Source organism: Podarcis muralis, chromosome 7 (genome assembly GCF_964188315.1).
Source record: "Podarcis muralis chromosome 7, rPodMur119.hap1.1, whole genome shotgun sequence".
NCBI classification, from domain to species: domain Eukaryota; kingdom Metazoa; phylum Chordata; class Lepidosauria; order Squamata; family Lacertidae; genus Podarcis; species Podarcis muralis.
This window is the reverse complement of record NC_135661.1, coordinates 7,120,122-7,145,791: the sequence shown is the minus strand read 5'-3', so window position 1 is coordinate 7,145,791 and position 25,670 is coordinate 7,120,122. Positions and strand designations below refer to the sequence as shown.

The following is a 25,670-nucleotide window of genomic DNA, read 5'->3' as shown; positions in this document are numbered from 1 at the left end:
AATTTTGCTTAGGCAAACACACCGTAGAATGTTGGCATGCATTTTAATATTTTTTTTAGCTTATCGATGATTTCAATTCTACTTTTAAATCCTTGTCTTTAACTGATAATTTCATAGTTTTTATTCTTTTTTTGTTAACCACCTTGAGGACTTTAAATTTTTTTTTTTACTAACAAGCGGCACGTTATTTTTTTGGTGAAATAAAATAAATGAGTAGGTTTCCCTCCCCACACCTGCCCTCTCCCCACAAACACACAGAATGCAAAAGGCGCCGCCAGCTCTGTCAGCGATTGAAATGCACGGATTTCTCATTTTATTTTACAGCCTGTATATCTTAAAAAGCATTTTACAAATAGAGTCTTCTTACAATAGCGATAAATAGATTTTTCATTTTTGTCTTCTTCTTTTTTTATACATATGTCACTGGAAACACCAACACAACCTCGGAGCTTAAAAATTAAGAGAGAGAGAGAGAGAGAGAGAAAAGGAAACCTTAGTTCCTGAACATTAATTCATGGATTTTTGTGCATCTTTAAAAAATAAAGTAACAAAAACAGAGGACGGCAGGATGGGAGGGAAGGGGACACACACACACACACACACACACACACACACACACACACGTGACACAGATGGCAAATGGGCCCAGACGTTCACAGGATTTATCTAGTCACAAGAAGGCGGGTTGAAATTAAGTACTTTGGGATCTGGGCACATGTTCTTCTCTGGTCCTGCACATTGGCAGATTCAGGAGAAGAGAGCCAGGAAAGGGAACATTGCATCCCCACTCCCACCCCGAAAAACTGTACAGCATGGATGCAGACTGGCCGTAGTTTGGAGGGAACAATGCAAAGACAGCTTGGAGTGTCCTGCCACGAGTAATAAACTCCCGTTAGGGAATATGGCGATGCAAACCCTACCCCGTATCCCGACTTCCCCCCCCTTTGTTTAGGGCAACCTCTGTCTGGCTCTATCTGGTTTTTCTTGATGAAGAGACGACACGCAGCATGCAAAGAGGAGGGTGTTATTGTGGAATGGGCTGCTGCTCCCCCACCAAAAAAGAGAGATAAACGGGACAGAAGCAGTTCACTGGCTGTTCTTCTAAATGCCTTGGACGTCAGCTGTCCCGCGGCAACAAAAAAATAAATAAAGAGTCAATTGTCAATTATTCTTTGGGATAAACTTCGAGAAAAAACGAGAGAGAAAGAGAGAGAGTCACGCGTTGCCTGGGAGGACGAGGGTTCTCCCAAACCCTGCCAATCCACCCCGTCTTGGGGGTTCGTATATTTGGGAACCCTTCTGCAAAGTTACCCGGACGCCGCCTCCGATTCTGCCCTGGCTCCCGTTATTGCCAGATGTGCCACTAGGAAAGAAAGGATTTCGGACTGTGTGGGTGAGCACAACAGCAAGGCTCAGCTGTAGAGAGAGAGGGGGGTGGGATTCACAGTGCCACTTCTGATGGAGAGCAGCTGATGGGCTTGGCAGCTGATGGCAGGATATATACACAGGAACGGGGAGCATGGCTGTTATACAAACGGAGAGAGGAGTGGTTGATCTGTCCCAGCCTCTTGCAGACCACAAAACGGCTTAGACTCCACGGCCACAGCGCTTCCGGAACAGGGTCTCCGGTTCCGCTCCCCCGGTGTGCCGAAATGCTGGAGAATCTTCCCAAGGTTTCGTTTTTCTTGCCAAGCTCCCGATCCAGAGCTCTCCCCTCAGGTGCCCTCGAAGCACCCAGACTGCTGAGCTCTCGGTTCGTTTTCTGCGCTGGTTTCCCTCTCCCAAGATAGTTTGATGGCGACGCGAGAGCCGCAGAGCCACCCGGCGGCCCCTTGCTTCTAGAGACAAGCGGAACAGACATCTCCGCCGCAGAAAAGGGCTGGGGGAATCTGGATGTGGGTGGGTGATTGTCCGTGTTTTGATTCAAAGAGCGCCACGTCCTCATCTTGGCTTCACAGTTGGGCCTGGTAGGCATCACTGCTGGCTGCAAGATGTCGTCCGCAGAGGGCCAGAGCTAATAATGGGGTGAGACAGGGAGGTGTCGAGCACAGCTCATGGAAGGGACGGGGATTAGGCAGGGACCTCGAGAGCTTCTTCTCAAGGCCTGGCCAGTCCCAGCATGCCTTGCTGCCCTGCCAAAAGTGACGGGAAGGAGAGATGGGGGAGGCAGCTGCTGCTTAAGACGGCGGCTTGGGCAGGTCAGCTTTGCTGGCCGGGCAGTAGTCTTGTGCCGTGACGAAGATGGGGGCCTTCCGCAATTCCCTCAGCTTGTGCTTCTTCGCCGTGTGCTGTAGGGGAAGGGCAGATGAGGAAGAGGAGGAAGTCAGTTTGGGAAAGATGGGAAATGCAGTACAGTGGTCCCTCGCAAGACGAAATTAATCCGTTCCGCGAGTCTCTTCGTCTTGCGGTCTTTTCGTCTTGCAAAGCACGGCTATTAGCGGATTAGCGGCTATTAACGGCTTAGCGGCTATTAACGGCTTAGCGGCTTTAAGAAAAAGGAAACAAACTCGCAAGAACTCGCAAGACATTTCGTCTTGCGAAGCAAGCCCATAGGGAAATTCGTCTTGCGGAACGACTCAAAAAACGGAAAACCCTTTCGTCTAGCGGGTTTTTTGTCTTGCGAGGCATTCGTCTTGCGGGGCACCACTGTACAGTCATACCTCGGGTTACAGCCGCTTCAGGTTGCCTTTTTCAGGTTGCAGACTGCTGAAACCCGGAAGTACTGGAACGGGTTACTTCCGGGTTTCAGCAGTCACACATGCACAGAAGCGCTAAATCGTGCTTTGCGCATGCGCAGAAGTGCCGAATCGCAACCCGTGCGTGCTCAGATGCGCAGGCGCAGGTTGCGGACGTGCATCCCGCACAGATCACGTTCACAACCCAAGCATCCACTGTACTTGTCCCCCTAAAGGCATCCTCACCCTTTCAGGATGGGGAACGGGATTGGAAGACTGGGGGTCAATTGGGGAGAAGGGAGCGGAGGGGTGGAGACCACAAGGAATAGGGTAATAGAATCCCAGGGCTGTAGAACTGGAAGAGGCTCCAAGGGACATCTAGTCTGACCCCCCGCCATGAAGAGATCACAGCTAAAAATCCCTGGCAGGTGGCCGTCCAACCTCTGTTTAAAAACCAATGAGCTATTTGGAGCTATTTTGGGGGGTGGGATGGGGTGGAGGGCAGGAAACATGGAGGAAAAGGGTTAAGTTAGAGAACATGCCTTATGTGCACATGGTCATCACAAGAGGGTAGCACAAAGGAAGGGGCTGGGTGTTTACGGAGTGCCCCTGGGGAGGGGCAGGGTTCTTTGGGGCAGGAAATGCCAGCCCCACCAAGGCAAGAAGTGGAAGGGAGGAAGCAGCCCTCCTTCCCCTTTTACGACTTGGAGCAATCTAGGTCTTGCTCTGAGAGGGAAGACTTGCCCAAAGCCTGCTGGCTTGCTCACTGCGTTGGGAGCCAGGGTGAACCCCGAGACGCGAAAGAGGGTCTGACCTTGTGGGGAGAGGCATCCACGGAGGCTGGGCAGGGAGGGCTAGCAGCTCTGCGGGGGACACACAGAAAGGAAGAGAACATTAAGGCCACATGCAAGGGGAGTCGAGGGAAACCACAGAACGGATCAGCTCGCAAGGGGGAAACCGCGGTGGCAGAGCCCCACGACCTCCTCCCAGCCTGCCCTAATCCTCGTGCCTTCTGCCCACTGACACACTTTTCCATGGGTACAAGCGGCTGTATCAATCCTTGCTTAAGAACTGTCCTGCTGGATCAGGCCAATGGTCCATTTGGTCTGGCAGCCTGTTGCCACAGTGGCCAAATACCCCTAAGAAGCTAGAAATCTAGATAGACTGCCTCTGAACCCGGAGGTTCCATAAGGACATAAAAAAGCCCGGCTGCTGTATCCAACTTGTCCAGCATCCTGTTCCCACAATGGTTGAACAGTTGCCCGTTATGCAATACCAGCAAGCGGGATTCAGGTGCAAGAGCAACACTCTCCCTTCCTGTGGTTTTCAGCAACCAGGATTCAGAAGCACTGTTGCCGCAGACAGTGGAGGCAGAGCTGAGCCATTGTGGCTGGTAGCCATCAATAGCTCTTGAATTTGTCTAACCCTGTTTTAAAGCCATTCAGGTTGGTGGCCAGCACTGCATCCAGTGGGAGGGAGTTCCGTAGTTTAACTTTGTGTTAATTGTATGTGTCAGCCCCTGCTTTCAGCTGCAAGATCAGCCTCTGTCCCACAGACACCAGAAGGATGTCCTTTTCCTAATGCACCCACAGGAAAATAATCCACACCCCCACCTTATGCCACTGCCTCCTATTCGCCTCCTCCCATATCCTGGCTTCAGACACTCGCAGGCCTCCTCCTCTGCCCTGCAACTGGAAGACTGGGTTTGTGGCAAAACCCAGCCCTCACACACACTCACCAGGTGGGGAGGTTGCCGCTCGGACTGTTCCAGCTGGATTTTTATTTCTGGACAAGAGGGGTCCGTAGATTTCCTGGGATCTGGCTGCGGAGAGCGAGAAGGGCCTGGAAAGATGGAGAATGGGACAGGGGAGGAAATAACAACTTAAGTATAGCCTTTACCAGGAAGAGTCTAAATGGGGGCCCATCGTGCTCTCACAGTGGCCAACCGGATTCCCCTATGGCAGTGATTTTTAACCAGTGTGCCATGCTGCATGCCTTGAATGATGGTCAGAGGCAACACTGGCCTCTGTCCCTCTTTCCTTCCCTCCCTCCTCGGATGCCCTCTTGCGTCTCTGCCTCCCAAAGGCTTGCACAGCTGCTTGTTGCAGCAGCTCCAGCTTCAAGCTCCACAGGCAAATGGTCCCCCTGGGGGTGGCCAGCGGTCGAAGCCATGATTCTTCAGCATCAACTTTGTTGGACTGGTCATGTTGTGCGGATGCCTGATTATCGTCTTCCAAAGCAACTGCTCTATTCCGAACTTAAAAATGGAAAGCGTAACGCTGGTGGTCAACAAAAGAGGTTTAAAGATTCTCCCAAGAAGAATCTTTTAAAAATGTAGGATAAACACCAACAACTGGGAAACACTGGCCTGCGAGTGCTCCAATTGGAGAACAGCCTTTACCAAAGGTGTCATGGGCTTTGAAAATGCTTGAACTCAGGATGAAAGGAAGAAATGTGCTAAGAGGAAGGCATGCTTGGCAAACCCTAGCCGTGGTCAATTCCTGCCTGGAAACCTATGTCCTCACCGTGGAAGGACGTGTGGATCCAGAACTGGCCTCCAAAGTCTCTTACGGACTCACTGTTAAAACCGTGTTTATGGAAGACAATCTTACTCGGCTGCGAGGGATTGCCAAATAGAGAGAAGAGCTGGCTGGCAGGAGCTGAGGTGGCTCAGAGACCTGGGGTGGCTGCGGCTGCTGCCTGGAGGACTCCCAAGGAGAGGGGACAGGAGTGGAGGCCTAGGGAACACTCCACAAGGGAAGGTGTTTGAAAAAAGGGCAAGAGGCTGGCAGCTCGGGAGGCAAGGTGTGACCTAACTGGGCACCTGAGCCCCACTGGGGTGCCACAGAAAGGATGTAGTTGGTCAAGGGAGCTGTGGACTAAAAGAAGTTGAAGACTTCTGCCCTACTGGAAGTCCACACAGAGGACCCGAGTGCAAGAGCAACTCTCTCCTCCTGCGGTTTCCAGCTCCGGGTATTCAGAAGCATCACTGCCTTAAAGTGTGACAGCAGAGCAAAACCAGCATGGTCAGTTGACATTGATCTTCCAGAATAAGATATGGTGACCAGACGTCCCCGTTTCCCGGGGCCAGTCACCGGATTTACAAATCTGTCCCCGGACAAAATCCGTCCCCGGATTTCATTTAATGTCCCCGCATTTATATTTTAAGTGTTGCAGATTTATTAGTAGGGAATGAATGTTGTGTGATTGGTTCAACGGCACAAGACACATCAGATGGGGACTTCCAGCGAGGCAAAATGGCGGGTGCCACGGCAGCGAGCAGCTCCTGATGCCAGCCAGAGCCAACTGCGCTACCAGGCTGACTCTGGGCTGCTGAGACTGCCGCTGCAACTGCAAAGAGGGAACTGGGGACACCCGGTGCGTCAACTGGGGGAATCGCTGACTCCTCTCCCGCAACCCAAATCAAGCAGGGAGAGAGAGCGCCTGGCCACCTGGCCAGCGGTGCTCCGGGGCCAGTAAAACCCCTGGACCTGACGCAGGGAGGAGGAGGAGGGGAAAGGAGAAGGAAGAGAGAGAAAGAGGAAGGAGAAAAAAGAGGGGAGCCCTGACCTTGCCACCGCCAAGAAGGAGAGGCAGGAGAGCACCGGGAGGGCAAGGACACGTGGCTGAGCCCAGGCCCAACCAGAGCCTACTCCATGGCAGCTAGAGCTTCAAGAGAACAGGCTGAGGCCCAGAGGAAGGCAGCGCGACAGAGGAGACCACAGAAGAAAAGATATTACTTTTTTTAAAAAATGTTTTTTTTTAATGTTTTTTTCCTCTTTTTTTAAAAAAAGTGGCCCTGGATTCTTTGGGAAAAAATCTGGCAACCTTAGAATAAGAGGAGAGCAAGAGGCAGGCAAAGGATGCTTTGATTCGTGATCAGAACATCTTCCCCCATCCCTGGGAAAGGAAGCGCAATGACGCAGGCCAATGAGCTCCGTGCCTTAAGGGAGAGGAAGAACAGATGGGAAGAAGGGAGAGGCAAGCACAGCAGCATCAGGACCTGTTAACATCTGGTGGTAACATATAACACACAGAGAGACCTGTAGGCTTCCTTTTCGTTAGCGTTGATTAATTAAAGCCGGATGGGAGCAGTGGAGGAATTCGGCCTGGTTTGCATTGTAAGAACGGGCCTGCCAAATTCAGCAATGCGTGAAAGGAAAACACAGCTATTCTCTGGGTTTTGCTCTTCTCCAAATTCAGCTCTCCAGCCAAAGAGCCAGAGTAATGAAGGACCTGGGAGACCAGGGTTCAAATTACCCACACTCACTCAGTGACCTTGGGGGCCAGCCATTGCCTCTCAGCCTAACCTGCAGGGTCGTTGTAGGGATTAAATAAAGAGCTCCTTTTTTGGGGGGGGGAAGGTAGGACATGAATGCAAAGAATAAATCAATATATATTGGGGGAAATGGGCATCAATATACAGGCATTAATGAATGTATCATATGGAAATTCATTCAAATAAGTCCTACTTGGAGCAGACACCCAGAAATTAATGAATCAAAGTCAGCCACGTCCATCATATTCAATGGGTCTCCTTTGAGTAGGACTAGCATCAAATGTGAATTTCATTTATTTGTTTTATTTATTGCACTTATATCCCACCTTGGAGAAAAAGCTCAATTAATCCGCACAGTAATCCTGTGAGGTAGGCTAGGCTGAGAGGAAGGGTTGGGACAAAAATGCCAAAAATTTAGCTTGCCAGAAATGTGTATAGTGGTACCTCAGGTTACAGACGCTTCAGGTTACAGACTCCGCTAACCCAGAAATAGTACCTTGGGTTAAGAACTTTGCTTCAGGATGAGAACAGAAACCGTGCGGTGGCAGCGCAGCGGCAGCAGGAGGTCCCATTAGCTAAACTGGTACCTCAGGTTAAGAACAGTTTCAGGTTAAGAAAGGACCTCCGGAACGAATTAAGTTCTTAACCCGAGGTACCACTGTACATTAGAAGATATGAGCACTAAGGACTTCCGGGGAGGCAACACGGCTGGTTAGTCGTCTCTGTCAAGACTCTGTCGACAGAGATAATTAAGTGGTGATTAACGCTGATTGACGCATGCAAAATGGGGGTTGCATGGCCCACCTCACAGGGGTGTTGCAGTGGACAAGGCAAGGACTGCACAGGGCAGAACGGAGAGGGGTGTTAAAGTGGAATCCGGTACCTGGTGAGCTGCCCCCGCTGGTGTTGCTGAGGCTGTCATCCAGCCAGGTACTGTAGATAAAGGAGTCCCGCTTCTGGGGGGTGCCTGATGAGGACTGGCTCTCCTGGGGGGGGGTGGACACAAAAAGGAAGACACAGTGTTGGTGGGTGGGGGAGAAGGGGCCGGGTAGCCAAGTGTCGGCTTTTTCCTTGGCACGGGAGAGGGAGAGAAGCATTGCTAAGCTGATTGTTTTATCACCTGTAATCGATGGCATTTATTCTGCAAACATCCTTGTCATAACAGAATTCTCACTACCTGTGTGTTCTCCAGTCCATTTCCCTGCGATCTCAGTTCTTACTTTTTTATTCATTTATTATGAACGCTTAAAACAATTACCCATCGCAAAGTGTTGTCTTCCATGATAAATGCATGAACAGATGTTAAGCCTTGTCTGCGGTTATCCACATGGCAGCAAAACAGACTTGAAAAATGTTATTAATCTCCCATCCACAGGGTATAGCTCAGTCTAGAGTGTTAAGATAATTTCTTCATAGCGGCTGCTTTGACTGGAGACAGAAGGGAAATTACTGCACTATTCTTAATAAACAATATACCGTATTGGTCCGAATATAAGCCGCACTTGCAAATAAGCCACACCTTTAGAATTCAAGGGTGGGGGGAGACAATACCCGAATATAAGCCGCTCCCTTAAAATTGGGTTCCAGGCTGAAAATCGCTGCGGTTGGTAGAATTGTAATTTAAGCCTTTGATCTCGCAAGCCCGCAAAAGTTACCCTACAATCGCTAAAATCGCTATTCAGTTGCTACAATTCCGCAGGCACTTGCACCCATAAATGGCTAATGAGCAGTCTCAAGCTCACAAATCAGCAATAAAACATTTTTTTGTTCCGTTTTACCGCTTGTCTGTTTCAGCAGCGATATCGTAAAAGCCAATTTTCGTAAGGTCGCGGATTTAAGCCGCCCTTTTAATTCTTCACGGTCGGAATTTGGAAAAAAAGAGTGCAGCTTATATTCAGGCCAATACGGTAAATCAAGTGCTTACTGACAACTTTATAAGTACACAGTGCTTAAAACCAAGCAACTCTGCACTTATGCATTATGCAACTGCGTGCATCTGGTGCCGGGAACCCAGAAGTAGAACCTTGAGATGGGGAGCCCCCTGGAGAGTCCCAGTGGCTTGCGAGGAGACCCACCCCAAAATCTGAAGAGGACATCCTCTTCGGGCTCCAAGGAAGGTCTCATCATGAGCCGGAGGGGCAGTGGGGCTTTGTTGAGCCTTAACAGCTGGGAGCGCCATCGCAGCTTCCCCGCATGTACTGAGCTCTGGCCCGTGAGACCCTCTTACCAAGCCGGTGTCTTCGTCGTGGCCCCCCTCCTGCTCTTCTGCCACGCTGCCAAAGCTGCTAGCGCTGGAGGAGGAACGCGAGAAATCGCGCAGGGCGTCTGGTTTGGGGGCTACAGGATCTGGTCTGCAAGGAGAGAGAGAAAGAAGGTCCACTGAGAACTAAGACAGTGATCCGTCATGATCTGCCAAGGCAATCTGGTTCAGAAGTTGACTGTGCATAATTCCCTCACACAGTGGTACCAAAGCATTACTGTGAGGTTGTGGCGCTTGTCTCACTTTCAGGCCGAGGGAGCCGGCGTTTGTCCACAGACAGCTTTCCGGGTCATGTGGCCAGCAGGACTAAACCGCTTCTGGCGCAATGGGCCACCGTGACGGAAACCAGAGCGCACGGAAACACCGTTTACCTTCCCGCCACAGTGGTACCTATTTACCGTATTTTTTGCTCTATAAGACGCACCAGACCATAAGAAGCACCTAGCTGCGATCCCGCTGGCTGTCCTGGCTTCTTGCTAAGCTGCGCGCAGCCTCTCCCGGGCAAGGGGAGCCTTCATTCCGCTGCCCGGGAGAGGCTATGCACGGCTAAGGCTTCCCTAAGAGCTGCACTCCCTTTAAAGAGCGTGCAGGGTGTGTGTGTGCGGCTCTTGGGGGCTTTTCGCCGAGGGAGAAGGGCAGCCTTTCTTCCTCCTTGGGGAAAAGCCCCCAAGAGCTCCACGCGGCTCTTCAAAGGGAGCACTGAGCAGAGCCTCCCACCTGCATTCGCTCCATAAGACGCACACACATTTCCCCTTACTTTTTAGGAGGGGAAAAGTGCATCTTATAGAGTGAAAAATACGGTATCTCCTTGCACTGGTGTGCTTTTGAACTGCTAGGTTGGCAGGAGCTGGGGCAGAGCAATGGGAGCTCCCCCAGTTGCGGGGATTCGAACCGCCAACCTTTCGATCGGCAAGTCCAAGGGGCTCAGTGGTTTAGACCACAGCGCCACCTGCGTCCCACTGCATGAAGAACCTAAGAACAGCAGAAGAGCCTTCCGTCTGGGTCAGGCCAATGGCCCACCTAGTCCAGCATCCTTTTCTCGCAGTGGCCATTCAGATGCCCTGACTGGAAGTCCCCACTAAGACCCAAGTACTAAGACTCCTGTCGTCCCCAACAAGCCAACCTTATGCCAATAGACATGTGCCAACCTGTTCTTGGTGGTGGGCATCTCTGGAGAGCTCTGATTGGATGAGTTCTCAGACTTGGGTTCCTGAGATACATGGCCGCTGTCCGGAGTCTTCTGGGTCCCGGTGGGGCTTTCCCTGTGGGGCACATACAGCTGGCTTTGCTGGTCAAGTCAAAAGAATTTGGGAGTGGGGAGGAGGGCTTGGTTGCCATGATCATGTGTGATGCTGGGGGGGGGGGCGGTGCTGATGGGAGCATTGCTGGATTTAGCAGTAGGCAAACAGTCACTGTCAATTTTGGGACCCCTCCTCAATTTCTCATTTTTTGCACTCTTAAGCTCACTTCTCCACGTTTGGGAACTTTTATTATTTTGAAAAGTTGTGGGGTTTTAAAAAATAAAAATATTTCTATACAGCTACGTCATTAAAAAGCACCGTAGCAGTTTACAGCAGTAAATTGTAAAACTGTGCAATAAAAAAAAGTATTAAAAAGTTATTAAAAGGGCATAATTTAAACATTGCGGAAGGACGTACAGTGGAACATCGGCTTTCAAGCATCTCGGAAGCTGAACGTTTCGGAAGCTGGAAAACCCAGAAGTAATTGCTTCCATTTTCTATTGAATTTGCAAACTTCCCTTTGTGCCTCGGTTTTCGAACGTTTCGGAACTCAGAACAGTCTTCTGGAATGGATTACGTTCGAAAACTGAGGTTCCACTGTATTCTTAATTGCTTGTATACAATAGAAAAGCTTTCACCGGGCATTTAAAAGTTGGCACAGCAGTTAGTGTGAATTTCTCCTAAAATACACACGTTTGTACACAATTGTGCCCAATATACACATTTTTGCAAAGGGACGTCTCCTAACGCAATGAATTTTGTCTGCTGTGTTCTCTGTATATATGCAGAATATATCTGTACACATTACTTGGCTGGAGAACTGCCTTGCGAAATGCGGAGAATTGCAGATTTCATAGATTTGCAGAGCTGGAAGGGACTTGGAGGGTCATCTAGTCCAACCCACTGCAATGCAGGAATCGCAACTAAATTTTAAATGTTGGTTTTGTGTTGCGGTTCTCGTATTGCTTTGGAAAAGCCACTTCGGTCCTACAGAGGAGGTGGGGTTGCGGGCTTCACGACCCCACCACGTGCGTGGCGGCTGGAGCCCAGCCCCTATGCGATTGAGGGAATTCCCGGCCACATCACCCCCTGGCCAGCCAATCGCAGCCGGGGATCTCCCACTTTTGTGCCTACCTGCAGTTCCTGTTTCCCACCCTCCTGCCCTGTAAGGTTTTCGTTCCTGGACCTTGCTATGGACCCTGGTTGGTCGCCGTCAAGAGACCTGGTAGGAATTTTTTCCACTTGGCAAATTGGCACCAGCCACTTGGTTTTCACCTACCTCGTAGCAAATCGTCAAAACTTTATTGGTATTGGTGGTTAGGCATTGGTATTGTTCTGTAGATGGAAGAGAGGAGGTAGTGCCATCACCTGCCCCGCATATTGAAGGGTAGTCCGATAAAGGATTCCGGGGGGTGTGGCCCTGTCTGAAGCCTATGGAGGTGAGGGCCTAAGGCACGCCCCCTATCGCTGACCCCGGGGGAGTTCCTAGTTGATGTGCATCAGCAGGACTCCCCCTACTGGTGGTTAACCCTTCCCGGACTTCAAGCGGACAGGCTGAAGCCGGATAGAGTCGGTTAGGACCAATGCCTAAGCCAATACTGCTCATCACCTGTAACCAATAAAGTTGTGGCCTTATTTAGCCCATTAACCTTAATAATTGTGTCAAGTGTCTTTATTTCTACTTGGGGGGGGGGGGCGGGAACTCGCCACGCAAGTGCAACCTGAATGAATTTTTGGACCAAAAAAATAAATCTCAAGGTTTAGATTGAAAAACAGTTAAGACGAGAAGAACCTGTTAGTAAAACAGAAGCAGCAAAACTGCCCACCTCCATCCCTTCCACCTCACTTGCCCCCCCCACCGCGCCCCACCTTTTCTCCTGCACCTCCTGGATGTTCTCAATACCGATGGCGCTGCTCCGCCGGGAGCTGAAGGGCCCCGATTTCTTCCGTGTCGGGCTCTTTCCAGGGACTATCAGGGACTGGAAGAGAGGCAAGCCCATCAGGCAGAGAGAAAGAGAAACTTGGCAATGCGCTCGTAAAAGGAGGGGAGCAGGGCGCTGGCAGAGAAGGGTGCAAAAGGGGCAAGCGACTGGGGCCGAGTTGGCCACCACAAAATGGCTGCCGTAGAAACGGAGGTATGGTAGGAGCTTGTGGGCAAGAGGGTGCCACCAGCACAGGCCTTTGCAGGTGTTTCTACGCTAGAGTCATAGGCAGGGATAACTACCACCAGCAGGGACCCCAAAACGGTAATCTCCCAGAACTACAGTTCCCACGTGGGCGTGGGAGCTTCGGGAACTACAATGGTACCCTGGTTCTCAAACGCCAAAAACCCGGAAGTAAGTGTTCCGGTTTTGGAACATTTTTCAGAAGCAGAATTTCTGGTGCAGCTGTCAGCTATTGTTTCCGGGGCGCCTGCGCCAATCAGAAGCTGCGCCTTGGTTTTCGAACATTTCGGAAGTCAAACGGACTTCCGGAATGGATTAAGTGTGGCGCTTTTGTTCTTGCTATTTATTTTGCATTTTTGTTTTTTTGAGGCTTTTCCGGTTCATTTGTTTTTGTGACTGTGTGGAACCCAGTTCAGCTACTGATCGATTGATTGTGTGACTGTGGAAATGGATAAAAGCCCCCCATCCAAACAATAACTATCATCAGTGCAGGTAAAAAAATTTTTTTTACTTTTTTTTATCATCTACAATACTGTCTTATTTATTTTATAGTACAGTACAGTGGTACCTCGGGTTACGAACTTAATTTGTTCTGGAGGTCCGTTTTTAACCTGAGGTACCACTTTAACTAATGGGGCCTCCTGCTGCTGCCGCACTGCCCCCGTGCGATTTATGTTCTCACCCTGAAGCAAAGTTCTTAACCCAAGGTACTATTTCTGGGTTAAGAGAGTCTGTAACCTGAAGCGTCTGTAACCTGAAGCGTCTGTAACCCGAGGTACCACTGTACATTGATTATTGCTTTCATTTTATGGATCAATGGTCTTGTTAGATAGTAAAATTCATGTTAAATGGCTGCTTTAGGGGTTGTTTTTAAAAGTCTGGAATAGGTTAATCCGTTTTGCATTACTTTCTATGGGAAAACGCGCCTTGGTTTTGGAACGCTTTGGTTTCAGAATGGACTTCCGGAACGGATTAAGTTTGAGAACCAAGGTACCACTGTAATTTTAACCTGTTTAAGGCTGCAATGTTGATGGCTGTCTCTGTCTGCTTCAGCCAGTCCGGGGCCAATGAAGGCTAGTCCCTTCATATACCCAACATCCTTGAGTAAAGGCATACGGGTAATGCAGGGTGCAGAATATGCGGAGAAGGATCTGCAAAGGCAGCTACAAATCTTTTAGCACCCTCCGTGACACTTTTGAGGTGGGGAAACAGGGAGTCATGCAAGATGGATAAAGACTTCACTTTGTGCGCAGCAGAGTGCCTCCTTTTATAAAGGGGAACTCCCCGGTTGCGGGAAAGAGGAAGGGTCAGGGTCAGGCCGGATGGGGGGTGAGTGTGGCTCAAGTGAATGGAAAAGCATGGCAAGGTGGGCACAAGTGTGCTCTGTGGGGCTGGCATCCTCCTCACGCCACCATCAGCTCACACAATACTTTTATTCAGTTATTTATTTTTAGCAAGAAAAACTTGGGAGACTGGGTTCCTACACAGCAGGCGTGGAGAACCTTTGGTCCACCCTGATGTTGCTGAACTACAGCTCTCTCCATCGCTAGCAGAGGGTGGGCAATCCCTATGGGAACTGTAGTTTCAGCAAATAATAATAATAATAATAATAATAATAATAATAATAATAATAATAATAATAATAATATTTTTATACCACTCTGGGTGGCTTACAGCACATTAAAAAATGGCAAAACATTAGATATTAAAAATTTCCCGATACAGGGTTGCCTTCAGATGTCTTCTAAAAGTCTGATAGCTGTTTATTTCCTTGACATCTGGTGGGAGGGCGTTCCACAGGGTGGGTGCCACCACCGAGAAGGCCCTCCCGAGAAGGTTCCCCTTATCTGATTCAGAAGGAGGGCGGGATAATTATGGCCACAACAACTAATAACAATACAGCTTTAGTACTGTCATCCTGTTTTGAGAAATCATTGTTACTGTATTTTTTTTGACCTATAGGATGCACTTTTCCCCCTCCAAAAATGAAGGGGGAATGTGTGTGTGTCCTATGGGGCGAATGCAGGCTTTCGCTGAAGCCTGGAGAGCAAGAGGGGTCGGTGTGCACCAACCCCTTTCGCTCTCCAGGCTTCAGGAAGCTATCCGCAAGCCTTGGGAGCTCGTGGGAGTTCCCGCTGGGCTCCCTAGGCTTGCGGATAGCAGCCTGCATCCTGAAACCCGGGGCGGCAGCTGAGCGCGCCCCGGGCTTCAGGAAGCTCTCTGCAAGTCGTGGGAGCCCGGTGCGAAGTGGCGCCGGGCTCCCAAGGCTTGCGGAGAGCTGCCTGCATCCCGAAGCCCGGGGCGCGCTGACCTCAGCACGCCCTGGGCTTCGGGCAGATATCCGCAAGCCTGGGGAGACCGGCACGACTTCCCGCCAGGCTCCCTAGGCTTGCGGATAGCAGCCTGTTCTGGGGACTAGGGTCGGGGGAAGCTCGGGTTTCCCCCGCCCCAGCCCCGCGCCTGGGGGGAAAAAATAATTATTTTTCTTTATTCCCCCCCCAAAAAAACTAGGTGCGCCCTATGGGCCGGTGCGCCCTATGGGGCAAAAAATACGGTAATTGCTCCCCCCCCCCCCCGGAAAGATGATTAAAACATAAGTAAAATCAAAACAGCAGCGGTAGCAGTGCTCCTTCATTAGGACCGACTGAAAACCTACCCAGTAGTGAGCAAGCTTTCGGTTTCACCAAAATACTTTTGCAGGAGGGAGGAAGAATTATTAACTTGGGTGTTCCCTCCTGCACCCCAGCCCCCCACCGGAGGTCTAGAGGGACGATGGGGAGTACTAGGGGTTGGGTGTGCCCCTCCAACATGCAGGGGGGGGGATAGGGGGCAGCCACAGGGCAAGAGGCAGTGAGAGAGAGACACCAAGAGAGAGAAAGAGAGAGAGAAACTAGCCACCTCTTCTATGGTTCCTATGCCTATGGCGCTGCCTCGTCGTCCGTACCTAGTTGGCGTTTTTCCGGGGACAAGCAATGACTGTGGTAAGCGGGCAGAGAGAGCGCAGAAGAGAAAAAAAGGACAGGGAGAGGAAAGGGAGGGGGAACAAAGGAATGAGAGAGAAAGAGAAAGAAAGAGAGAGGTCATGCAAAACAAAATGGTGCCAGGTCCTCATAACAATGGCTAAAGCTCAAAGGCGGGCTGGGGCCCATAGCTGTCAACTTGCCCCCTTTTTAAAGGGAAATTCCCTTATTCTGAATAGGATTCCTCGCATGAAAAGGGAAAAGTTGACAGCTATGCCGGGGTCCCCGGATGGAGGGGGTGGGCATGGAATCGGCCATGGCACGGGTAGAAAGCAGGGAGCAAAATGCTGCAATTTGGGGGGACCCCGTGTTGGGTCACAGCAGGTCAGTTTGGGGTATGAATAGCAATTGGGGGGTTCACGTTGGCTGGATTTTGCCCGCGGTCTGCAATGGGGAGCAGCTGCGGGTATTGTGTGGAATAGGGCAGCTTCTCCACCCCATATGCCAAGCTCCTCCTCCTGATCTGTGCCCATCCAGCCTTCCGCCTGACCCTAGCGCCCTTGTTCACAGTGCCTCCGTAGGACTCCGGCCGGCTACTAAGCTGCGCTACCCACCCACCCCAACCGCTAGGGGAAAATGGCCGGGAATCTTGGGCCCTCCAGAGGCTGCTGAACTACCGGTACCGTATTTTTCGCTCTATAGGACGCACCGGACCATAGGAGAGGGAGAACGGGGGGGGGGGGGATTCTCCCCCTCTCTGCTCAGCGCCCCTTCAGCGAAGCGGCAGGAGAAACGGAGCCCCTTCCATTTCTCCTCCCGCTTCGCTGAAGGGGCACTGCGCAGAGAGGGAAAACTGCAGCACCTCTCCAGCGAAGCGAAGCCAGGAGAGCAAGAGGGATCGGTGTGCACTGACCCCTCTCGCTCTCCAGGCTTCAGGCAGCTATCCGCAAGCCTTCGGAGCACAGCGGGAACTCCTGCTGCGCTCCCAAGGCTTGCGGATAGCTGCCTGAAGCCCGCGGAGCGCAGCGCGAACTCCCGCTGCGCTCCGGGGGCTTCAGGCAGAGCTCTCCCTCTGCACTTAGGAGTCTTCACGTTGCTATCGCTGAAGCCAAGGAGCCTGCATTTGCTCCATAAGATGCACACACATTTCCCCTTAATTTTTGAAGGGGGAAAAGTGTGTCTTATAGAGCCAAAAATACGGTACATCTGACATCAGCCCCTGCCACCAGCTGGGGAGTCAAAGCTCAGCTGAAAAGCCAGAGGTTCTCCATCTCTACATTAGAGGAAGGCAGAGCTGTGATGGAAATTGGTCTGGGCAGTGAAGGGTCAAATAACAGTCTAGTTGAGGGATGGGGAAGATTTGGCCCTCCAGGTTGGACTCTCAACTCCCATGAGCTCCAAACAACATGGTCCCTGGCCTGGGGTCATATATCATAAGATTGTAGAGTTGAGGAGTTTAAAGACTCTCTCAAGGCAAATCTAAAAAACATGTAGTATAAACACCGACAACTGGGGAACACTGGCCTGCGAGCGCTCCAATTGGAGAACAGCCTTTACCAAAGGCGTCATGGGCTTTGAAGACACTCAAACTCAGAATGCTAAGGAGAAACGTGCTAAGAGGAAGGCATGCTTGGCAAACCCTCACCATGATCAACTCCCACCCGGAAACCTATGTTCGCACTGTGGAAGGATGTGTGGATCCAGAATTGGCCTCCACAGTCACTTATGGACTTGCGGTTAAAACCGTGTTTATAGAAGACAATCTTACCCAGCTATGAGGGATCACCAAAGAAGAATAAGAGTCCAGGTAAAGGTAAAGGGACCCCTGACCGTTAAGTCCAATCGCGGACGACTCTGGGGTTGCAACGCTCATCTCGCTCTATAGGCTGAGGGAGCTGGCGTTTGTCCGCAGACAGCTTCCGGGTCATGTGGCCAGCATGACCAAGCCGCTTCTGGTGAACCAGCGCAGCACACGGAAACGCCGTTTACCTTCCTGCCGGAGTGGTACCTATTTATCTACTTGCACTTTGACGTGCTTTCGAACTGCTAGGTTGGCAGGAGCAGGGACCGAACAACGGGAGCTCACCCCGTCGTGGGGATTCGAACCGCCGACCTTCTGATCGGCAAGCCCTAGGCTCTGTGGTTTAGACCACAGTGCCACCCGCGTCCAACCCCGCTGCAATATGACAGGAGTGGGGCACCCAGCGCCACTGTAAGACCCACACTTTACTAGCAGAAGAGGAGCCACCGCAAGGGATGATGGGAGTTGGAGCTCTGCAGCATCTGGAGGGTCAAAACTCCCCCCCCCCCGTTCCTAACCAGGGCACTGTAGGATGAAAGTGCCAAGCGTTTTCCCCCTGTACCCACCTCTTCTGCAGCTAGGGGAGGGATGTGGCGGTGACCACATAGCTCCAGGCCCACCCCGCAGCTTGCCGTCCTTGCAGCCCAGACGGGAGGTGGAATAACTGGACTTTTGCACCCTTTCGGAGGTACACGCACTTGAGTTAGCGATTGCAAGTACATGAAAGGGAGGCGGGGGCTGCAATGTGCCTAAGGTTATCTCGTGCCGATCGGCTCAGAGCAACGGAACGTGCAAGCCTTAGGTCTCTGGATCTAAAATAAGAACCAAACAGGCCGCCCCCGCCTGCTCATTTTTATTTTATTTTTGGTGGTGGTGTGCCGCATGGAAATACCATGGTCTTGCTTGGAGACTCCCAGCTCTTTTCATTTCTTAACTTTGCCCCAGCTCTGGAGTGCGAGCGCCACCTACTGGCCACTCGCAAGCACCGCACCCAGAGTCTTGGCCATGACTTTGGCGCCAGCCCCAATGAGAACCGGCTGCTTGGGAGGGCCAAATGGATTTATGGAAACCCCAATGCAGGGGTGGCTGGGAGGAGAAGCACAATTAGTCTGTCCCTTCCCCTCCCCCTTCATTCTTAATGGCTGCTCTTTGCATAGGAAATGGCTTGGTACAGAGCCATGCTTTTGGGGTCACCTGGCTCAGTACTGTCTGCTCTGACTGGCAGCAGCTTTCTAGGGTTTGACATTCCCCCCCCCCCACCTGAAGATGCTTGCAGGGGATTGAACCTGGGGGCCTTCTGCACACAAAGCAGGTGGCTCAGTCGGTAGAGCACAAGGCTCTTAATCTGGGGGTCGTGGGTTCGAGCCCCACGTTGGGCAAAAAAATCCTGCCTTGCAGGGGGTTGGACTAGATGGCCCTCATGGTCCTCTCCAACTCTACAATCTATGATTCTGTGACTCTGGGGTAGCACTACTACCGAGCCAAGGCCATTACAGAAGTCCATAATGGTCAAATACATGTGTGAAATTGACTGGACCATATCATAAGCAACTCCTCCCCACCCTCCCGCTTCAAGAATGAAATTGACTGGACCAGATAACCAGGAGCTCCTGGTCCAGTCAATTTCACTTCCGGGAGGGGAAGGGTGGGGAGAAAACCCTGTTTGCAATCTGGTCCAGTCAATTTCACTCCCCAAAGTGGTGATGCATTGCTGAATGAGTGAGGAGCTGGCAAACTTCGCCGGTTATTAATGAACTCATTTCGAGGGAGCTCAGCGCAGGAAGCAAGGGGACGGGAAGGTCAACCCGGGAAATGACTTTTAATTGGGGGGGGGGCACAGATAAGGAGGGGGAGGAATGAGGCGTCCAGAGCGGCTGGGTCAAGAAGGGGCAGGAGTTACTAGGGAGGAGATGTGGCGGGAGGGGGGAAGGGTGGGGTGGGGAATTCAGGGACTCTGGAGGAAACCAGGGGATTTGGGGAGGGGGGGTACTCACTATGCCTGCAGCTTTGGCGATGTCGGGGTTGTTGTGGCCGAAACTCCCGCTGTGGCTGGTGGAGACGGTGTTCTGCCTCTTGCCGCTGAGCCCCATGGCATCCATCGACTGGCTGCGGCTGCGGATCACCCGCTGCAAAGGGGGGAAACGGATGTCGTGTCACCAGAGCCCCTCCCTCTTCACCCTCACAGCCAGGCTCCCGGCCCTACAGCCCTTGGGCAATGGGGCAGGGAACTGAGAGGGGTCAGGCTGGGGGAGTGGGAGGCCTTTGCCCAGGCGCAGATATTCCCGCCCGCCGAAACTTCGTAATTCTTTAGCTGCAGTGCTATGATCCTATGATGAAATTCAGTGTGACGCAGGTAGGCTGCAGCCTACAGAGCTGTTTTATAGGGAGAGCCCATGTAGCTCAGGGATTGTCTACACTGACCGGCAGCAACGGATAATAATAATAATAATAATAATAATAATAATAATAATAATAATAATAATATTTATACCCCGCCCATCTGGCTGGGCTTCCCCGGCCACTCTGGGCGGCTTCCAAAAAAATATTAAAATACTGTGATACATCAGACATTAAAAGCTTCCCTAAACAGGGCTGCCTTCAGATGTCTTCTAAAAGTCTGATAGTTGCTCTTCTCTTTGACATCTGGTGGGAGGGTGTTCTACGAGGCGGGTGCCACTACCGAGAAGGCCCTCTGCCTGGTTCCCTGTAACTTGGCTTCTCGCAGTGAGGGAACTGCCAGAAGGCCCTCGGCACTGGACCTCAGTGTCCGGACAGAATGATGGGGGTGAAGACGCTCCTTCAGATATACTGGACCGAGGCCATTTAGGGCTTTAAAGGTCAACACCAACACTTTGAATTGTGCTCGGAAATGTACTGGGAGCCAATGTAGGCCTTTCAAGACCAGTGTTCTATGGTCTCGGCGGCCGCTCCCAGTCAGGGTTTTCAGAGGCAGCCCTAGTTGGAGATGCTACCTTTGAGGATTGTTAACCTGGGGCCTTCTGCATGCAAAGCAGGTGTTCTGACACTGAGCTGTGGCCCATCCTCCCTCCCCCTATGAAAAAAGGCAACAAGTTCCTAGTCCTCATGGTTGTGAACAAAAAAGGCGGCTGTAAAGAGGACACTGCCTCGTATGGTGCCAACCTCCTTGGGTCTACCTAGTTCAAGATTATAATGACTCCCCGCCAGAGTTTCAGGTAGGGGACATCCCTGGCTCTAACTAAAGATGCTGTTAAGGGTTCAGAGTGGTGAGAAGACTGGTAACAGCTATTGATTTTATTGCAAAGTAGTTGCCATACATCTGTGGCAAGGGAAAGCTTCTGCAGCTTAAAGGTAAAGGGACCCCTGACCATTAGGTCCAGTCGTAGCCGACTCTGGGGTTGCGGCGCTCATCTCGCTTTATTGGCCGAGGGAGCCGGCGTACAGCTTCCGGGTCATGTGGCCAGCAGGACTAAGCCGCTTCTGGCGAACCAGAGCAGTGCATGAAAATACCGTTTACCTTCCCGCCGGAGCGGTACCTATTTATCTACTTGCACTTTGACGTGCAATAATTTCATGCTACAAATTTCTTTTGCCCTTTTGTTTGGGTTAGCAAGAACGCGCAAAAATATTTATTGCGCAATATCTAGTATGACAGGAACCAGGTGATTGGTTGCATTGAATTAATCAACTCAAATAGTTGGATTAGGAAAACACATGCAGTCAACCATCACTGTACAGTTGTACCTCGGAAGTTGAACAGAATCCATTCCGGAAGTCCATTCGACTTCCGAAACATTCAACTTCCAAAGTGCGGCTTCGGATTGGCTGCAGGAAGCTCCTGCAGCCAATCGGAAGCCCCATCGGACATCTGGCTTCCGAAAGAACGTTCAAAAACCGCAACGCTCACTTCCGGTTTTCAATCGTTCAGGAGCCAAAACGCTCAACTCCCAAGGCGTTCGGGAGCCGAGGTATGACTGTATTGGATTTTATCATAATGCTTCTGATGTGGTAGAAGGTTATAGGGACGTACTTATGGAACCAAGGGGGCAGTGGGGGCCCCCAAAATTTTGGGAACCGCCGGCCAAAGCTAGCGACCATGTGTGGAAATCCCCGTGCCCCAAGCGAGGCATTGGAGGGTGCCTCTCAACCCTGGGTGATGTCACCTGCTCCCCACACCTCTCTCGCACAGGTGGGGGTGACGCATCCTGTCTCACAGCTTGGGGCAACATGGTAAAGTGCTGCTCTGTGCGTGTGCCATGCGCCATGCGCACACCCCTTGCCGCCTCCGCTGAGCTTCATTTAGCTGCGGCTTCCGGCAAGATCTCTCTAGAGGAGAGACCTTTGTGGCATCTTGCCAGACATAGAAGCTGATGCAGCCGCTTCTTCTCTGGGTGTTTTTTTGGGGGGGAGTCCCACAGAGCCACTCCTTGGATTCCACCACCCGAGGCATCTACCTCATGGACGGCCCCTGCTCACACGCACCCACCTTGAAGGACTCGAAGAAGCCCCCGCTGCTCCCGCTGCCGTTCTCCATCTTGTCCTCATCTCCCCCAAGGCCCATCATGGACTGGCTGTTGAGGTGTAGCTCCTCGTAGAGGGTCTCCAACAGAGCTGTTCGCGTGCGCTCCTGCAGCCAGGAGGGAAGCGGGGTGGGGTTTAGGGCTGGTCGGAAAGAGGGATGGGGAAAGCTTGGAGGAGAGGCGGGCGGGGAGGTGTAGACTAGCCCGATCCCGCCCCCACCCGGAAGTTGGCAGGAAGCAGTGGAACCCCTGCCAGCTGAGCAGCTCCTCACCTCCAGTTTGGCAAACTTCTCTGCCTTGTAGCAGGCGTACTCGGCGTTGATCAGCTTCGTCAGGAGGAATTCTTGGAAGTCGGGGCCCTGAGCAAGGAAAACGGGAGGATGGGAAACGGAACGCAACTCTTGCCATCCCTGACTGAGCCCATAGACCAGGGGTCAGCAAACTTTTTCAGCAGGGGGCCGGTCCACTGTCCCTCAAGACCTTGTGGGGGGCTGGACTATATTTTGGAAAAGAAAAAAATGAACGAATTCCTATGCCCCACAAATAACCCAGAGATGCATTTTAAATAAAAGGATAGATTCTACTCATGTAAAAACACGCTGATTCCCGGACCGTCCACGGGCCGGATTTAGAAGGCGATTGGGCCGGATCCGGCCCCCAGGTCTTAGTTTGCCTACCCATGCCATAGACCTTCTGCAAAGGCAAAGGAAGTATTCCTGCAACCAAGCTATGGCCCCTTCCCTGACGACAGGTAAAAGCAAATGATGACCTACTGCTGATGATGGTGATGATTTATTAAATGTGTATGCCACCCTACACCTGCAGGTCTCAGGGTGGTTACAACATAAAAGCACAATATAAAAATATAAAATACATAATAAAAACAAAAGCAACCCAATAATACCCCCCCCCAAAAATAGGGCTTTCCCTCCCTCTTTTCTCACTGTACCCCACAAACCTGCGCTGGAAATTCTCCCAGTGCTCCAGAGTAGATTTAGGGCTTGTGGCAACACACAAAGGCAGGGGAGAATCTTGTTCCATGAAGAATAAAACTCATTTGAATCCTGCCCAGAGCCAACCTAAATTAATCCCCTAGATAGAAAATACCAAGCTGGAAAACACTGTGCGGAAAAACACTCTGGCCTGATTCAGACATAACACCTCTCTCTCTCTCTCTGCCTAGGTTTTAAGTTGCAAGCAACTCCTGATAACCCTGGATAAAATTAACCTGGGTCATTTTGCATGTGCTAATTAAATTACAATCTCAGACTGAAGAGGGTATTGTTATGACTGCACCAGGCCCAGTACATTAGCCGTGGTTGCCCATGATTCCTCTTCCAAAGCTTGACTGGCCAGGTTGGGTGGAGGTCTGGAGAGACCCAGCTGTGCCTCATCCACAGGCAGTGCCAACTGATGCTCACAGGGGATAAGGGAGGTACCCCCAGTTCCCTTCACTTTCCTTGACACCAGGAGAGCCTAGAGTTGAAGGAGGAAGGAGCGTCAAAGCCCAGCTGGTCGGCTGCAGGAAAACTCACCTTTCGGAAAACGGCCGGGTTGGGCAACGGAGGTCCGAAGAAAGGCACGTCGTCCCGGGCAGTGACAGAGACCTGGAGAGAAGGAGTGGGGGAGAGAGAGAGATGCAACCAGGAAGCTCCAGAAGCTGCCTAGAAGTTATCCAGAGATGGAAAGAAGAATGGCAGATGAAATTGATGGATTATGCCGAAATGGCTAAAATGACCGGAAGAGTCAGAAATCAGGAAGACCAAAATTTTAACAAGGAATGGGGAAAATTTATAACTTATCTTAAAGGCCATTGTAAATAGCTAAAATGGTTAGTAGGATTGGAATATCGCTTGCTGTTTAAGGGCAAATTATAGATACAATGGAGATGTAAAAGAGTTGGATCATCATAAAAGATGCGGGAGGAAATGATTAATAATTGGACCCACAAAGGGGAGGAGGGAAGACCAGGAGATTCCTTAGAATCCCATTTTTACGATTTATGTTTAATATCTCTCTGTAAAATTTTAATTTGAAAAACCAAATAAATAAATTTATTTTAAAAAATTATTTAAAAATATTTTAATATTTTTAAAATTTATTTTAAAAATAAATTTATTTTTAAAACGCCTTCGGCCCTCGTCTGCACTACTCCTTTTTGAGAGCTGAGCAGAGAATTCAGGTGGATTAAGATGGTGGAAAAAGGAGATTCCGACAAAATATTAGTAAGAACTTTCCAGCCATAAGAGGTGTACAACGGTGGGACGGACTCCTTTGCAGGAGGGTGTGTGTGTGTCCCTCTTTCGTTGGAGATTTTAAAGCCGAGGTTGAACCTGTCAGGGGTTCTTTAGTTGCATTGCAGAGGGGGCTGGAGTAGCTGAGCCTGGGAGGCTCCTTCCAACTCAACAATTCTATAATTCTGTGCTTAACAGCGACACTGAGTGCCCAGTAGTTCTTCTTTACGGACCCTTCCGGGTGTGAAGTATCAGCAAAGGCGGGGTCCCCCTTTGTCGCTCCACCTCCCTCTGAAGTTTGGGTGGTGGCAGCCTGAGGCAGAGCCTTCTCTAAGCCAGCACCCCCTATGTTGTGCAACTCCCACCCCAGAGAGGTCCGCCGGGCACCTTCACTGTACAGCACACCTTTTTCCTCTGGCCTCTGACAGCCCTGGGTGTTTATAGGGCCCACCCTCTTTCTGCGACTGTAGCCTGCTTTAACTGTTTTCAGTTTTTAATTGCTGTCAATTACCGTATTTTTTGCTCTATAAGACACACTTTTCCCCACCTTAAAAGTAAGGGGAAATGTGTGTGCATCTTATGGAGCGAATGCAGGCTGCGCGGCTATCCCAGAAGCCAGAACAGCGAGAGGGAGAGGGTTCTAGCTTTTGGCTTAGCCGCAGGAAGCCTCCGCAGGGCAGCGGGGAGCCTTCATCCCGCTGCCCTGCGGAGGCTTCGCACGGCTATCCCTGGCTATCCCCCACCTCCCAGAAAAGCCCCCAAGAGCCGCACTCCCTTTAAAGAGCGCACGGCCCTTGGCTGGCTTTTGCGGGAGGTGGGGGAAGGGACAGAGGGCAGCTTAGCCGCACGCAGCCTCTTCCGGGCAGGGGGAGCCTTCATCCTGCTGCCTGGGAGAGGCTTCACATGGCTGTCCCAGAAGCCAGAACAGCAAGAGGCTATCCCAGAAGCCAGATCCCTCTTGTTGTTCTGGCTCCTGGGATTCAGAGTATTTTTTTTCTTGTTTTCCTCCACCAAAAACTAGGTGTGTCTTATGGTCTGGTGCATCTTATAGAGCGAAAAATACGGTACCCGCTGGTGGAAGGTGGGTAATCAATTGAATCAATAATGCTAATGGTAATAATAGTAAAGTCCCCCCAACCACCCATCGGCATTCCAGGTTCCGGCACCCGGAGCTAACTGACTCTGAGAAAAGCCCAGCCACCTTGTAGAGTGTGTTCTCCGTACAGGGATTCTCGGCCTGAACTACAATGTAGGCGTGCAGGAAGTTGGAGGCGATCATGTCCGGGACGAAGGGCGTGTTCTCATCCTGGAAGATGATGGCCACGATGTCGTTCCCGATGTGCCGCTTCCTCTGCAGCTATGAGCAGGAGGAGAGAGAGGAGAGGAGAGGGTCATTGTTTCAGTCCCACTCACTTTTGCTCACCCGGGAGGTGGGGGAAGAGGAAAAACACACACACACAAAGGGGGTTTCAGGCCAGGAGACAACCAAGTCCAGGCAAGCTGTGAGCTCCAGCAGCTCATAAGGCGGTGCTTCCACCGGTGCACTGCCGGCTACA

At 51.2% G+C, this 25,670-nt stretch overlaps 1 protein-coding gene across 7 annotated transcripts in view; it reads right to left on the bottom strand.

Moving 5' to 3' along the window:
- Positions 1-278: 278 nt before the first annotated feature.
- Positions 279-25,670, bottom strand: part of RAP1GAP (RAP1 GTPase activating protein) — a 108,754-nt gene continuing 83,362 nt past the window's right edge. For 5 of the 7 annotated variants that reach the window (XM_028741450.2, XM_028741449.2, XM_028741444.2 and 2 more), the window contains 12 exons: positions 25,316-25,471; positions 23,416-23,487; positions 22,153-22,239; positions 21,847-21,987; positions 19,376-19,507; positions 15,519-15,596; positions 12,325-12,434; positions 10,363-10,476; positions 9,182-9,305; positions 7,838-7,940; positions 4,414-4,517; positions 279-2,288 (listed from right to left, as the gene is read on the bottom strand). In XM_028741450.2, the coding sequence (XP_028597283.2) occupies positions 2,178-2,288; positions 4,414-4,517; positions 7,838-7,940; positions 9,182-9,305; positions 10,363-10,476; positions 12,325-12,434; positions 15,519-15,596; positions 19,376-19,507; positions 21,847-21,987; positions 22,153-22,239; positions 23,416-23,487; positions 25,316-25,471 (1,332 nt within the window). In that variant the 3' untranslated portion in view covers positions 279-2,177. Of the gene's footprint in view, positions 2,289-3,489; positions 3,539-4,413; positions 4,518-7,837; positions 7,941-9,181; positions 9,306-10,362; positions 10,477-12,324; positions 12,435-15,518; positions 15,597-19,375; positions 19,508-21,846; positions 21,988-22,152; positions 22,240-23,415; positions 23,488-25,315; positions 25,472-25,670 lie in introns of all 7 variants that reach the window. The other 2 variants (XM_028741448.2, XM_028741446.2) reach the window with 2 other exon arrangements.